This window comes from Hipposideros armiger, unplaced genomic scaffold, assembly GCF_001890085.2.
Source record: "Hipposideros armiger isolate ML-2016 unplaced genomic scaffold, ASM189008v1 scaffold_10, whole genome shotgun sequence".
In the NCBI taxonomy this organism is placed as follows: domain Eukaryota; kingdom Metazoa; phylum Chordata; class Mammalia; order Chiroptera; family Hipposideridae; genus Hipposideros; species Hipposideros armiger.
In genome coordinates, this window is record NW_017731360.1 from 4,073,126 (window position 1) to 4,089,214 (window position 16,089).

The window sequence follows — 16,089 nt, forward strand, 5'->3', positions numbered from 1 at the left end:
GTGGAGGGCACAGCTCAGTGGCCCATGCAGGGATCGAACCAGCAACCTTGGTGTTATGAGCCTGTGCTCTAACCAACTGAGATAACTGGCCACCCCCCCTTTTTTTCTTATTCATTTTCATTACTGTGTTTACTTCAGAATGGTGTTTAATAAGCTTGGCTTCTCTGGGCTTCCAGCACAGGTAGGAGAAAAGCTAAGGTGTTGGAGAGACGTCACACTGGTTTCGACTTCCGGCTTTGCCACCAACTCTGTGACTTTGGGTAGGTCAGCCAGCCTCTTCAAGCCTCAGTTTCTTTTTCTGCAAATTGACAGGCAGGGTATAATATAATATCTATCCCTTGGAATAGTTGTGGGAATTAAACAAAATGCCATCAATGAAAAGCTCTTGTTCTTTTTTTTTTTTTTTAAGATTTTTATTGGGGAATTGGGGGGATGGGAACAGTGCTGGGGGATTGGGGAAGGGGAACAGACAAGTTGCTGTCGTTTTGTTCTTCAATCTAGTTGTGGAGGACGTTGCTTCACTGGCCCAAGTTGACACCATCATTGCGCTCTTCCCTGGAGAGGCAGATCAGTCGCCGGCTTGACGGCCGCTCACTGCGGCTGCTGGCCGCTCACGCTGCTGGCTACACACGGTAGCCCATGGCAACCCACTGCCACAGGGACTGCAGCCTACGCTGTCACCAGCGACTCACGGCAGCCCAGCTCCAGGTTGAGCTGTTGTTCAGCATCTTAGCTGTGGAGGGCAGTGTTCACTGGCTCTCATATGTGGGATCCGAACCGGGACCCTCTGGCATCCCAAGTGAGTTCTTAACCATCGCGCCACTCGGCCGGCCCAAGGCTCTTGTTCTTTGTAGGCTCACTTTCACTCAACAAACACCTGCCGTGGGCCAAACATTGGGGATAATGTAGTAAATAAGATAGATGAAATTCCTGCACTTACAGGGAGCTTACATTCTAGTGGGAGAGACAGACAGTCTCTGAATCACACAAATTGAAAATGGTAATGATTTAATAGCTATACAGGTCCATAGTGCCTTGAGAGCAAACAGCAGGGGGATCTGACCTAGTCGGGGAGGCCAGAGAAAGCTTCCCGGAGCAAGCAACCACTGGGCTGAGATCTGAAGGGTGTGTAGGAGTTAGCAAGGCAGAGGTAGGCGGGCAAAGCTTTCTGGGCAGGGGGAATAGGCCTCGTGATGGGAGGGATCCTGGGGCTGCAAAAAGACTGGCCTGGCTGGAGCAGAGGAAGTAAGGGGGAAGTGAGAGGGCGTTGGAAAGGTAGGAAGGGCCAGACCCTGCAGGCCTTGTGGGGCAGATTAAGGTGTTTTATCTTAAGAACATCAATGAGCCAATGAAGAGTTTTAAGCAGAGAAGGGACATGATGAGTTTTGTGTTTTCGAGTAACTATTTGGATTAGGACAGGCTAAGAATGGAAGCAGGAGAGCAGTTAGGAGCTTTTGCAGAAATCTAGGCAGGCGGTGATGTTCTGAGGTAGTTGTACTAGTTAGCAGTGCTTTCTGCTGCAAATACAGAAAAATCTGGCTGACAGTGGTTTGAATAAAGAAGAGTTTATTCCGTCCCTTGTCTAGGCCTGGAGGAAGGCGACTGCTTATGTCGTTGGTTCCATGGCTCAGTGTCTCCAGGACTAGCATTTCTGCTCTTCTCTAGGCTTTTCTCTCATGGTGTCAAGACAGCTTCCCTAGCTCTGGGCATCATGGTTGTATTCAAGTTGAGAAAAAGCGGGGAAGGATGATACTAGGAAGTTTCATTCCCTTTTTTTTTTAAAGGTTTTTTTTTTTTTAATTGGGGAAGGGGAACAGCCAAGTTGACCTTCAGTCTTAATTGTGGAGGGCGCAGCTAGCTCAGCTCCAAGTCCAGTCGCCATCTGGCCCCCCGTCGGCAGCTTGTAGCCACTCAGCTCAAGGTGCTGTGTTCAGTCTTAGTTGTGGAGGGTGTAGCCCACCATCCCATGCAGGAGTTGAACCAGAAACCTTGTTGTGAGGAGCACGTGCTCTCACCAGCTGGGCCATCTGGCCGCCTGTCAGCAGCTCAGGGCAGCTCAGCTAGGGTGCAGCTCACTGGCCCATGTGGGAATTGAACCGGCGACCCTGTTGCTCAGAGCTCGCGCTCTTAACCAACTGAGCCACTTGACCGGCCCCTTCACCCCGTTTTATCACAAAGGCAAAACCTTCCCTAGAAACCCTCATCCAATTTTTACGTGCATATCATTAGCCAAAAGTGAATCATGTGACCTCTAGCCCCAAGGAAGGCTGGGAAAGGGAAAAGGAGATTGAGCCAGCTAACAATAATTTAGTGGAAGTGAAAGTGGGCAGATCTATTGTTAGGAAGCAAAATCCAGAGGAGTTGGTGAAGAATCCAATTATTAGTCCCCTCTTCACTTGTTTACTTGTTTTTCCTTCCTATCGATTATGTTTAGTAATGGGATGGCAGCAAGAGGAATGTGATTGTAAAACATTATATATAGGAGGAAGCCTATATAATTAAATCTATATCAATTAAATATTTTGTTTAGCAAATCCATAAATTGGATATCTCCTTCCCCCAGTAATTTGGATTTGATTGTATTGTTTACTATTTGGACATGGGGGATTTTGGAAATCCAAAATAAAGGATTTACATAAAGGATTACACTGTATAAGCTTTCAGAGTTTATAAAGCGGTTTCATGTACATTGTATCATTTGGTATTAAAATCGTGGGAGATAGGTGAGCAGGCATTATTAGGCTTAGGGAGGGTAGGTGACTTGGCTAGTGTCACACACTTTCTGGTCTCAGAGCTTGTGCTTTTTCCACTAGGCAATGCTGCCCTATAGAATATGGATGAGGGAGTTGGGGGTGGTTTGTCTGGAGAAGAGCAATTACAGGGGCCCTCTCCCCTGAGACTAGAGCTGGGAGAGCATGAATTAATGCCAAAGAGACTGAAGATTGATAAGAACTTGATGATGGCTCAGTGGCTGGACAGCAGCCTCTGTGTGGGGCCGGGCAGGAGGGGAGGTATGGAATCCTGGGAATGTCCACCATTGGGAAGCTTACCGGGAGACTCCAGCCTGATGTGACCACAAACAAAGCAAATAAAATGGTATAGCCTCCCACCAAAGTGGTCTTTTATGCTGTGAGTCTCAGATGTGGGTCCTGCCTGGGGCAGGAAGAGGAGGACCATTCCATGGACGAAGGACCAGGCTATCAAAGCTTCTCTCCAAAGCAAGGAGATGCTTCCAGGTGGTTTTCCAACAACTGCTTGGGAGGCCATCTTGGTCTGAAGTCACCTCTGCTTCTCCAGAGAAGGGCACTAGAGAAGAATTGTCACCTAGAGCCAGGCAGCTGATATCTGTGAGGTCACCTCAGTTTCCCTCCAGGAGATTTAAGTAACAGCTTCTCCAGCCCAGGCCACAGGGTGGATGGGGATTGGACATGTCACCCTCTCCTTTATTGAAGATTCCCAGGAGACCACAATCTTCTTCACTGTCTCACATCCCTCAGGGTCAGGAAGTTCTCCCTGATGTCTGACTGTGTCTCTTCCACTACTATTAATCATGCCCACAAAGCTAGCTCTTCTTGATAGCCCTGTGTCTAATAATAGCATCATTAGTCTTCCAGTCACGGCTATTGCAAACTTTAGAGTCATCTTCCTTTCTGACTCTTTCTCTCCCACCTCTCGACAGTATTTGCCAAACCCTAAATGTCTGCTGGAACTCTCCTACCCCACGCCTTGGAATTCCTTATTTGTTCACCTCTTCTGCCTTTGTGCCTACTGTTTCCACCACTGGGAATTCTCTCACCCCCACTGCCTTTGTCTGTGGAACACACAGCCATCTTGTTCTCCATTTCAAATGCACTCTTCTCTGGGAAATCTTCCTCAAGTTTCCCTCTATTGCATCTGGTCTTGCTCTCATCTGAACTAACCTAACATTTTGGTACCTCTTTCCAGGACAGTCATTTATTCATCTATTTAGTGAACATTTATTAAGGACCTGCTCTGGGCAAAGCCAGGAGTTAAGTGTTGGAGATCCGGAGATAAACAGGACTTGGCTCCTACCCTGCAGAAGACCGCATTCTAGTTGGGGAGATGGAAACTGAAACAGATAATTTTAATGCAGTATGATAGCTGCTTTCATGGGGAACCCAGTGTGTTATAAAGGCCCAACAGAGAGGCATAACCCAGAATAAGAGTACAGAAAGTCTTCGAGGGAAGGTGGGGCTTAAAATGAATAAATGGGAAATGGAAAGGGTTGGGCGGGAGGTAGATGAAAGGAGATTCTAGGAGGAAGGACCAGCTTGTGTCAAAATACAGGGACCTAAAATAATAAGCCTGTTGTGTGAGAGGTTGTTTCCCTGTTAGGCTATAAGCCCCTCGATGACAGAAATCACACTTGCATTACCTCTATACACTTGTTTATGGTAGTTGCTCAAGAAATTTTTGTGGAATGAAATCATATTTGAGGGCAATGAAAAAAAAATGCAGTGGCTCAGCACCATGGACAGATCACACAGACACCTGCAGTTGGAGGTAGTCCAACCTGTAAGCTCATTTGCATGTATTTGCATAATTCAGCAAACCTCATTTCCCTGGGGGGCCAAAGGCTTTGCATCATGGGGCATCCAATCAGTCTTCGTTTGGGGGGTTGGGAAGGGAAATGGTCAAGGCCAGAGACTGGTTCTTTGAGAACTCTGGAAGAATCTCTCCCCCTTTGCTCACATCACCCTCCTTTTCTTTTCTATCAGGAGACAGTGGTCCTGAGCCTTCTGAAGTTAGGATTCTGCCTGGCGGTGGGGATCCTGACACCAAGGATGGGACACCCCGAATGGTGAGTGGTAGGAGAGTCTGGGAGATGGGGATTAGACTACAGCTTCCTCAGATCAGAATAACTTGGGTTTGAGTCTTGATTCAAAGTAACTCCACCCACTTACTGGCTTTGTGACTGCACCTTTTGAGCTCAATTTTCTCATGGATAAGTGTGGATAACATGTACATACGTACAGGGTTTTAGTGGGATTAGAGAATATTAGGTAGGCCCAGTACCTGGTACATAGCAAGTGCTCGGGAATTGGGAAATAGTAAGAGATGAACTGTGTGCAGGAGTAGAATCTGAGGAGACGCCTGAAACATGGTGGGTATGGGGAAGTGGTGGTTGGGGAGCAAGGGAGCATAAGTCTTGGGGGGGCTGCTGTCTGGAGTCTTTGAGGTTGTCATCCCCTCCTAGTCAGCAGATGGCCCAGGAGCCTGGTCTGGGATGAGGGAGGGCGCCGTCTGCCAGCATCTCAGTCCCTGTTCTCCTGCTGTCACCCCCTCCTGCCAGAGCTCCTGTCCTGGCAGCTCTGGAGTCCTGATTGGAGGCAGCTCTTGCTGAGAGCTGACCTCTCTGTCCTGTAGCCTTGGCAAGCCTGGGATGGCAGCCAGGGGAACTGCCTCCAACATTTTCTCTCCATCACCTCCCTGCCCTGCCATCCCACTGTTCCTGGGAGAAGGAACTCCTGGGTTCCAATCCCAGGTTAGGATTCAGGTACTGCCTTGTACAGCCAGCATCCCTCCTCTTTACGGTTTCTTCTTCCTTCATGACTCCCTTCTAGTGGAATGGGGGTAGGGGGTGGGGCTACAAGGCAAAAAGGGACATTTCCCCGGGGAATAATTGAAACCCGGAAGAGGAAAGGAGTCACTTCAGGTTATGCTTTCCTATCTCAGTTGTGGGGGGAGGGAGAATGAGCCTGCAGCCAGATGGGAGGAACAGGGTTTGGAAGGAAGTGGAGGGGTTTTCCTGTGTAATCAAGCTGGGTATGTAGATTTGGGTCTGTATTTTCTTTGGTTATTGCTGCTGGGAGCTGTGACCCTGAGGCCTGGCCCTTCACAGCAGTGGAAATGGATAGGCATGGGGCAGAAGTGTGATTCAGGATCAATTTGTCTAAAGTTAGCTTGTTAAAAGCTAGTTCACTTAATGACTGGTTTCTTTGAGTATTTTTTTGCATCGCTTTGTGTATCCTCTTATTTTTGGTAACCTTAGGATTAAAAAAAATGCATTTGGCTAAGGGTATAGTCTCTTGTGAATATTTATCAAATTTGCAGCATTTGTTGAATGATGATATTATTTTGTGCCCTTGTGAATGTCTTTGTCTGGTATGACCCTTTTAAGGACTTTAAGCCCATTTGTGGAAAGATAGTACAATTAATCACTATAAATTGATATGTGTTACCTAAAGGGCTACAAGAATACCTAATAAAAGATAGTTTTAGGTGAAGTGGCCTGTGGTTTAATCGGAATCCCTTTTTTCTCTGTTTCCCCAGGAGGTTCCTGGGGCCTGGCCCCCAACACTATGAAGAGCCCTTGCTGAGGCCATGAGGGGTTACCATGGCGACCGAGGCAGCCATCCCCGCCCAGCCCGCTTTGCTGACCAGCAGCATATGGACGTGGGCCCAGCTGCTAGGGCCCCGTACCTGCTGGGCTCCGGGGAGGCCTTCTCCACCGAGCCCCGCTTCTGTGCCCCGAGAGCTGGCCTGGGACACCTTTCTCCCGAAGGGCCCCTGAGCCTGAGTGAGGGGCCATCTGTAGGCCCTGAGGGAGGGCCAGGGGGGACTGGGGTTGGGGGGGGTAGCAGCACCTTCCCCAGGATGTACCCCGGCCAGGGCCCCTTTGACACCTGTGAAGACTGTGTGGGCCACCCACAGGGCAAGGGTGCCCCGCGCCTGCCTCCTACACTCCTGGACCAGTTTGAAAAGCAGTTGCCAGTTCAACAAGATGGCTTCCACACGCTACCATACCAGCGAGGTCCAGCAGGGGCCGGGCCCGGGCCAGGGCCGGGGTCTGGCGCTGCTCCGGAGGCCCGCAGCGAGAGCCCCAGCCGCATCCGGCACCTGGTTCACTCTGTGCAGAAGCTCTTCGCCAAGTCCCACTCTCTGGAGGCCCCAGGGAAGCGGGACTATAATGGGCCCAAGGCTGAAGGAAGAGGTGGCTCTGGGGGAGAGAGCTACCCTGGCCCGGGCTCCGGAGGCCCCCACAGCTCCCACCATCACCACCACCATCACCACCACCACCACCACCAATCTCGGCACGGCAAGAGGAGCAAGAGCAAGGACCGCAAGGGGGACGGGCGGCACCAGTCCAAGGCCACAGGCTGGTGGAGCTCCGACGACAACTTGGACAGCGATAGCGGCTTCCTGGCGGGGGGGCGGCCCCTTGGGGAGCCAGGGGGTCCCTTCTGCCTGGAGGCTCCAGATGGGTCCTACCGGGACTTGAGCTTCAAGGGGCGCTCGGGAGGGTCAGAAGGCCGCTGTCTTGCCTGCACTGGCATGTCTATGTCACTGGATGGACAGTCAGTCAAGCGAAGTGCCTGGCATACCATGATGGTCAGCCAGGGCCGGGATGGCTACCCAGGGGCCGGGCCAGGCAAGGGGCTCCTGGGTCCAGAGGCCAAGGCCAAAACCAGGACTTATCACTATCTGCAGGTGAGGCTTTGGTAGGAGTGGGAAGTAGGGTCGTCAGCCCTTGCTGTGTTGTCACCCAGTAAGCTGTGGAAAGGGTTGGGTGGGAGTCAGCTGTCCACATGGTAGAGGGCCTGGATACAGGGAGGCTCTGCCCTACCTCACTCCGTAAGACTTTGAGCCCCCTTTGAGACCTCAGTTTATCCATTTGTGCAATGAAGGGGCCCTTCTATTCTGACGTTGTGTCAGTGCCAGGAGGACTTCCCCTTGATCTGCTGTTTTGGACAAGCTGTGCTGGCCTCTGTCTTGTGAGGTTAGAGGCAGAATGAGGTTGAGGGTAGGCAGGACAGCATGGTGCGCATTGAGCTTCCCGTGAGATTGGAGGTCAGCAGTTGAAAAGCAACTCTCTCCATCTCCAGGCCATTTCCAGACCTCTTTTCTTCTCAAATCTTGTTTGAATATGAAGGTCAGTTAGTTGCAGGACGTGCCTTTGCTGGGGTTTGTCATTCTGGGACGCTCGTGGTAGGACACCCGTGAGGCTGTGGAAGAGCCCTGGGAGCTTGTCCCGTGGATTTTCCTAGGCTGGGGACACACTGTAGTCTGAACTAGGACAGCACTCCCTGGCAGTGGATGGTGCAGCTGATAGCTGGCATGCTGTCCCCATCCTGTCTCACCATGTCTGTGGTCCCTGCAGGTGACGCTAGAAGCTCTGACCCCTTCTTATGGAGCCTTCATTCAACCCACACTGTCTGCTCTCCATCTTCTTACTGAGATGGGGTTGGGCTCGTCTCATCATCAACCTTCCTCTTCCCTGTCTCAGGCCCCCCTCCCAGACCCCTTGACACGTTTTCTTGAGCCCTCCCATACTTTTAGGAGGAAAAGTCAATACGAGTACTGGAAGTCCAGCCAACTGAGGGTTATCCCCCAAACCCACAGTCCACGTAGTTAATCCACATTCAGCGAGTATTTCCTGGTGCTGTGGCTATAAAGATGGAGACACAGCTGCTGCTTGTGAGGAGCTCAGCTTAGAGGTGGGACAGATAAGGAAGCAGATAGAATACAGTGTGATGAGGCTGTGATTGGAGACAGTAGTGGGCACCATGCGAGCACAGAGGAGGCACCTCACCCACCCAGGGTGATGGTGGTCAGAGCAGCTTCTGGAAAGAATATCCCCTGAACTGAATCTCAGTGCAGAAGTGGATTAAGGGTGTTTCAAGAAGAAGCCACAGCATGTTCAAAGGTATGAGAATTGAGCTCGCATGTGTCTTTTGGGGGTCATTGGCCTTACTGGTATATTGTTTACATGTTAGGGCTCTCCTGTATGGGGAACTCATGAAAGCTCAAGGGAACACATGGGCCACAGTGGAAGAAGGGAAGGGTGAGAGACAGAAGGAGAGCTTGGAGACTGCTAGAATTCAGGACTTCTGGGTTGGCCTTGGATTGCCCCCTCCCTGGGTAGAGAGGTTCTCTAAGCTGGCAACTGAAGGGTCCAACAGAAAGGGCTGAAGAGGGAGCACCGACCCTTCTCCCATAACCGAGTCCTTCAGGCTTGCTGCCACTCCGTTGCTCCCTGCTGCTACTCCAGGGCTGCCTTGACCTCCCTGGGGGCTTCCTTTTTAATATGCACCTCACAGTGTCCTGCAGAGGAGTGAGCAGCTCCGCAGTGGCTTGAGTGGGAACCCTGCAATGTGGCAGAGCGCGCCCTGGCTGTCCCATCAGCTGGCCTCCCTTTCCCTGCCTGCTTGTGGCTCCTCTCTGTAGAGTATGGGGCAGGGGAAGGATCCATCAGGATCTGGGCTTCCAGGGCGTCTTAGGACTGGGAGGTCTGAACCATTTAGGGGAGAAGAAGAGGCTGCAGGGACCTTCTAGACAGTCAGTCCAGCACAAAAGCAGGGGACGCTGGCCCCATCAGACTGAGTGTCTTTGTTGGATCTTCAACCCTTTTATTGAGACCCTGTTTCTCTCACTGGACCCCAGCTCTCCCTCAACCTACTTCTGGAAAACCCTTTCCCACTAAGAGCCCTTGTTTTTTTGTGTGTGTGGAGCCTGTCTCCTCCCTGTGTTCCATCTTCCATTGAGCCCCAGCCCCTCACTGAGCCCTATCCTTTCCCCTGGGTTCCTTCAGGGGCCCCATCCCATCCCTGGGTCCCTGTTTGCACACGGATCTCTGTCCCCTCACCTAGTCTAACCCCCAGAACCTTTGTCCCTCCCCTGAACCCTGACCCCTCTCAGAGCCCCCGTCCCCACCCTGTTTAACCCGTTCTTTACAATAAGTATTTTAAATCTTCCCTCCCTGCCCCAGCCCTCTCCCCGCCCCTTCATTTATACTCATTCTTCACAGTGTAGGACTCTGTCATGTTCCTGTCACCTCACCCATATCGTGGGCTCATGTAGACCCCCCGCCATCCTCATCCCCTTCTTTCTTGGCCCAAAGGAGTACTCATCCCAGGCCGATGCCTCTAGCAGGGCTTGAACCCATCTCTCCAGGGTCCCCTCCATCCCTGTCTGTGCCCACTTCCTCCCCACATTTAAAGACTATCTTTACTAGCTCTTTCCCTCGTCCTGTAACCATGCCCAAGTCTCTCATCCTAAAAAATCGTCAACCCTATTCCCCCTTCTATCTCCTATCTTCCCTTCATATCCAAGTTCTTAGACCATAGATTCCACTTCTTCACTTCCTTTTATTCTCCCCCTCACTACAGCCTGACTTCCATACCCGAGTCCACTAAAACATCTTTCCTGGCAGTGGTCTCTTGAGAGCTCTCCTTGAGTGGTACCTTTCAATGCTTAATAGCAATAACAATAGTTAACCTTTATTGGGGATTTACTATATGCTGGCACTCTATATTGGCTCATTTATCCTTGCCACCAAGCCTGTGATATAGGCATAATTATCATTACCAATTTACAGACAAGGAAACTGAGGCTTAGAGATTAACCAGCTTTGCTTAAGTTCACCTAGCTAGCAAGTGATGGGGCCAGAATTGGAACATAGATCTAACTCCTGAGCTTGAATTATTAACCTCTAAATGCACTGTGGCATTTGACATTTTCAACTTCTTTTATTCTTGAAATGTCTCCTGTTTCCATGACATGGCATTCTCCTGACTTTCCTCCTACCCCTCTGCCCACTCCTTCTCAGGTGACTTCATAGGCTCCTCTTCCTTTCTTCGCAGTCCCTTTTTAAATGTCAGTGGATCCCTCCCCAGCTCTTTCTTTTTTTCCCTGGGCTGTTTCATTCACTCCTATGGATTCAGCTGCCACCCATGACTCCCACATGTCTGCCTCTGGCCCAGATCTCTTCACTGAACTGCAGAACCAAACATCCAACCACCTGCTCAACAGTCCTCTGCCAAACTCAAGATGCTCAACTCCGAGCCTACCACCTTTCCCCAAACCTGTTTCTCTGGGATTCTGTGGCTCAGTGAGTGACAGCACCATCCCCCAGGTCCTCAGCCAGCAGCCTCCCAGTCATCCTCGACTCCTCCCCGCCCCCACACCCCCCACATCTAATCAGGCTCACTGATGCTCCTTAACACCTCTCATTTCCATATTCTCTTCCCTCTCATCATCATTGTCTTAATTTAGGCCTCATCATCTCGTGCCTGGATAACAGCATCAGCCTCCTAATTGGTCTGTCTCCCGCCACTTGAGCCCCTGCCCTACTCTTGGCCCTCCACAATCCATCTTCTGTTCAGACTGTCAGAGTGCTCTTTCTGAAACACAAACCTGATGCCACTCCCTTGCTTAAAACTCTCTATGGCTCCTCACAGAAGACAGAGGGGAGAGTTGGAGGGTTTGGGATATAAGCAGGTTATGAGGATGAAGGACAAGGAGGGGTGAAAGGTGACTGAGGTCAGGAGATACTTCACTGCTGGAGGTGGGACTGACACAGGTCACTTTGGCCTCTGATCTTCAACCTTTTGGCATCTGCACCCCTCCACCCCCCTCTCCAAGGTGGCCCTCAGTTAAGTAGCAAAAGATCCATGCAGGATGGTGAGGCGTCTCATATAAGGGAGAGGACTTTCCCGGGATCTGTGTTCTGCTTGGAGTCTGTATGCTCGTAAGTGTGGCCCGCTCGAGCCAGAGCAAAGCGCCTCCCACTGGCAGTGGGGAAAGAGGGTCCTGGCCTGTAGACTTAGTGGGGATGTGTCAGAGACAGAGGCCTGTGTCCCCACAGGTGCCGCAAGATGACTGGGGGGGTTACCCCACTGGGGGCAAGGACGGGGAGATCCCCTGCCGTAGGATGCGGAGCGGCAGCTACATCAAAGCCATGGGGGATGAGGAGAGTGGAGACTCAGATGGCAGCCCCAAGACGTCTCCTAAAGCACTGGCCCGGCGCTTCGCCTCCCGCCGCTCATCCAGTGTGGACCAGGCCCGGATCAAGTAAGGACTGGGAGGGCCGGGGTGGGGAATGGGCAGCGGATACTGGATCCCTGCAGGAGATGTGTGTAGAGTGGGTACCAGTCCATTCTCCGCTTAGGGTTCAACTGGGGAATCTTGCTGTGCCCCATATAAAGAGGGTGGGGTTCTGTGATAGCCCCTATCTGAGTGCTCCCCTTTACCCAGGAGCCTTCTCGGGAATCTCGGTCTGGGGGATTTCTGAAGAACAGAACCTACTTCTGGACCCCAATGCCTCATTCCCCTCCCCCACCTCCTAGCAGACCCCCATTCTGAATCTGGAATTTTGACCTTTGCCAGCTGCTGCGTCCCACCCCGGATCCATCCCCGGAGCTCCATCCCTGGCTACAGCCGTTCCCTCACCACCGGACAGGTAGGGAGAGGCCCGGCATGGCTGAAGGAAAGGGTGGGAAGGGGATTCAGTCCCATGCTCAGCCTAGGCCTTAAAGTCAGAGGTCTGGCCATGGAGAGAGTGCAGGTCTGATTCTGGGCAAGCTCTTGCCTTGGGACTCCTGGAGCTGACGCAGGCCGGGGATCTTAGAGTCACAACCTTAAAAACCAAGCGTCCTCAAAGTGATGTGTATGGAAGGGCAACCTCAGGTCTCTCAGGTTCCCCAACCCTGGCCTGGCCTCCCAGCTCACCCCATGCAAAAGGCAGGATTGACTGTACAGACAGAGACCAGGCAGAGCTGCAGTCTCACAAGTAACCTGGGCTCGCATTCTTTCCCCACCAGCTGTGGGACCCCTAGCAAGACACCTCTCACCACCTCCATTTTCTCATCTTTAAAATGACAATAGTAGTGGTATTTATCTCACCAGGGTTTGGTGAGATTTCAGGGAGAAAATGTGTGCAAACACAAGGTTCCTGGCCCCAAATCGGTATTTGATAATTGTGAGTTCCATACCTAAGTGTGGACTTTCCTTTACCTAAATGAAGGCAGGGCAGTTTAGTCATTAAATACATGAGATAGGTTTGAATTCTAGCTCAGCTACTTATTTACCAGCTGAGTGACCTGGGGCAAGTTACTTGACTTTTTTTGAGCCCCACTTTTCCTATTTAAAAATAGGCATCATAATAGTGTTCTTGGCACATAGCCAGCGCTCAATAAAGGTTAGCTATTTTTACTGTTTGCTGGGGAAAAAGCAATGCACAAGACTGTCCACATTGGTTCCTATTGTTTGCTGCTGCAGCCTCTCAGCAGTTCTTCGCCACATTTCCTGAATCTGGGAATCTGATTGGCACAGTTGTCTCTTCACATTAGACCAGCCGATGTTGCTAAGCCCACTGGTTACTGCTCAGTTCTTATTTCACCTGACTTATCAGCAACATCTAACACAGTTGATGACTCTACTTCCTGGCACACCTTCCTCAATTGGCTTTGAGGACACCACACTTTTTAGGTTCTTCTAGATTTTCTCCCTGGCTACTTATTCTCAGTTTGTGCCTGCAATTAGCTCTCCAGGGTCTGCACATTGGAATTTTTCAGGGCTTAGTTCCTACACTTCACTCTACACTCATTTCTTAAGTGAGCTCATCCAGGCTCATGGCTTTGAATATTACTGAGAGTCTAATGACTCCCCAGTGTATATATCCAGCCCCAACCCTCCCATAAATGCCAGGTGTGTATATCTAACGATGTATTGAAATCTCAATTGGATGTTTAGTAGACGTCTCAAACTTAAGATGTCCAAAACCAAACTGCTGGTACCCTCTCCCCGCCAAATTCCCTGCTCTACTCACTTTCTCAATTTCAGATAATGGCAGCTTTATCCCTCTGGGAGCTCTGGTCTGAAATCCCAAGTCAGTCTTGACTTCTTTCTCTCTCTTATATCCCACATCCAACCCTTCAGCAAATCCTGTTGGTCCCACCTTCAAAGGGTGTCTAGGATCCCACCACTTCTTATCACCTCCACTGCCACCACCCCAGTCCAAATCACCATGTTGTTTTGCCTGGCCTATTATACTACCTTCTAATTGGTCTCCTGCGTTTGCCCTCGTTCCACTCTATTCTCTCTCAATATAGCCAGAGTGATCATTTAAAAATAGTATTAGCTTCACTCAAAACGCTCACCTTACTCAGAGGAAAAGTCAAGGACTTCACTATGACTTATAAGGCCCTGCATGATCTGGCCCTTGCTGCCTCTGAGTTCCTCCCCTAACACTGTTCTCGTCCGTCACCCACTTCAGCCACACTGGTGTCCACCAACGACACCACAGGTGTGCTCCAATCTTGGGGCCTTAGCATTTGCTACTCCCTGTGCCTGGATCACTCCCTCACTTCTTTCAGGTCTTTCCCCAAATATTGTAAAATTTAAATTTTAGCTTCCCACCCCCAGCATTTCCTATTCCTGTCCTCTATTTTTTTTCTTAGCACATTGCACTATCTAACATCATGTGTATGTTACATATTTCTCCTGGGAGGTATGGCTTAAAATCTACTTTACACAAGAGGAAACAAGTTTAATGCATTAGAGATGTCGTCTTATTATTTATAATAATACTTTTTTCCCCTTAACTCTATTTTTTTGTTTAATATTTTCCCAGAACATCTTTAAAAAGCATTTTGTCCGCTTATGTTTTGGGTATATCTTTTGTAAATAGTATATAGCTAGATTTTATTTTATATACATTCTGACAATTGCTTGAGATTTTAGTACATGCATATTTATTGTGATTTACTGACACATTTGGATTTATTTCTGTCATCTTACCTTGTGCCTTCTATTTATCCTGCCTTTTGGGTGATGCTTCTTTACGCCTTTGCTGCCTTCTTTTGGATCAATCGAGTTTTCTTCATTTTCCTCCCCACCAATTCTCACACTGGCTTGGCAGTTATTATTCTACTTTCATTCTTTATGGTTACTCTTATAATTTTAATATGCATATTTGACTTAGCAAAGTCTAAAGTTAACAATTTCTTCCACCCTTCTCCTGAACAATGCAAAGATCTGCAAAGACCTTAGGACACTTTAACTTTGATCTTCTCTTCTCTTCTTACATTACTTGTTGCCCAGTATTTTAGTTCTACCTTCTCTTTACCTCTCCAAATTAGTCTTTATTATTGTTGTTCATTTATGCTATAAATAGTTGAATTAATTAATTAATATAAATATATACACCTTTACCTTCCTCCCCTCACTATACCTTTTTACATTTCATTCCTTCCTTTTCAAGTACATTTTTTTAAGTATTTTTTTTCAGAGAATGTCTGTTAGTAGTAAGCCGAACATAATTTAGTTTATTATAGAATTCTAGGTCAACATTTATTTTCTCTGAGTGTTTTGAAGATACTCCTTTGTCATCTGTCGTCTGTTGTTGCTGTTGAGAAGTCTGCCATCAAACTAATTGCCTTTATAGGTAATTTTCATTTCTCTTTGATGGCTGTTGAGATCTTGTCTTTGATTTTGGTATTGTGCAGTTTCACTATGATATGTGTGTGTGTGTGTGTGCTCCCTGAATCTGAAGAGTCATGTCTTTCATCAAATCTGGAAAACTCTCTCATGGTTACTGTTTGCTGGTACATCTTTCTTCATCCTTTCACTTTCAACCTACTTGCTTTTTCATCCAATCTGACATCCTTGCCTTTTGAGTGGGCGTGTCTTGTATATTCACATTTAATGTGATTATTGATATGGTTGGATTATTTCATGTAATTTTTGTTCCTCTGTTTTTCCTTTACTGTCTTTGCATTAAACAAATATTTTTAATGTATCATTTTAACTTCTTTATTGTTAATTCCTTTTTACTGTATTATTCAAATTATTAGTGCTTGTGCTGGGAATTACAATGTGTATCTTAACTTATTAAAATATAGTTAATTCTGATAAAATATAGAAGCATTGTTCCAATATTTCTCCTTCTCTCCCCTCTTGATGCTATTATTGTCATAGACATTATCTGTATGTATATTAGAAACCCAACAATTATTATAAACCAATGATGGCATTAGAATGGCCTTATACAATCTTATTTATTTATTTATTTTTAATTTTCATTGGGGAATTGGGGGAAGGGGAACAGACAAGTTGCTGTCGTTTTGTTCTTCAGTCTAGTTATGGAGGACGTTGCTTCACTGGTCCAAGTTGGCACCATCATTGCGCTCTTCCAGGGCGAGGCAGATCAGTTGCCGGCTTCTGGACGGCTGCTCACAGCAGCTGCTGGCCGCTCACACTGGCTGCTGGCTACACATGGTAGCCCATGGCAACCCACTGCCACAGGGACTGCAGCCTACGCCGTCGCCGGTGACTCACGGCAGCCCA

General features: G+C 48.8%; 1 protein-coding gene across 2 annotated transcripts in view; it reads left to right on the forward strand.

Annotated features, from left to right (window-relative positions):
• The window catches only part of DLGAP3 (DLG associated protein 3), a 59,007-nt gene that overhangs the window by 16,963 nt on the left and 25,955 nt on the right, over positions 1–16,089 (forward strand). For both annotated transcript variants that reach the window (XM_019658953.1, XM_019658963.1), the window contains exons 2-5: positions 4,740–4,822; positions 6,295–7,452; positions 11,609–11,814; positions 12,130–12,202. In XM_019658953.1, coding sequence (XP_019514498.1) covers positions 6,346–7,452; positions 11,609–11,814; positions 12,130–12,202 — 1,386 coding nt within the window. In that variant the 5' untranslated portion in view covers positions 4,740–4,822; positions 6,295–6,345. The remainder of the gene's footprint in view (positions 1–4,739; positions 4,823–6,294; positions 7,453–11,608; positions 11,815–12,129; positions 12,203–16,089) is intronic.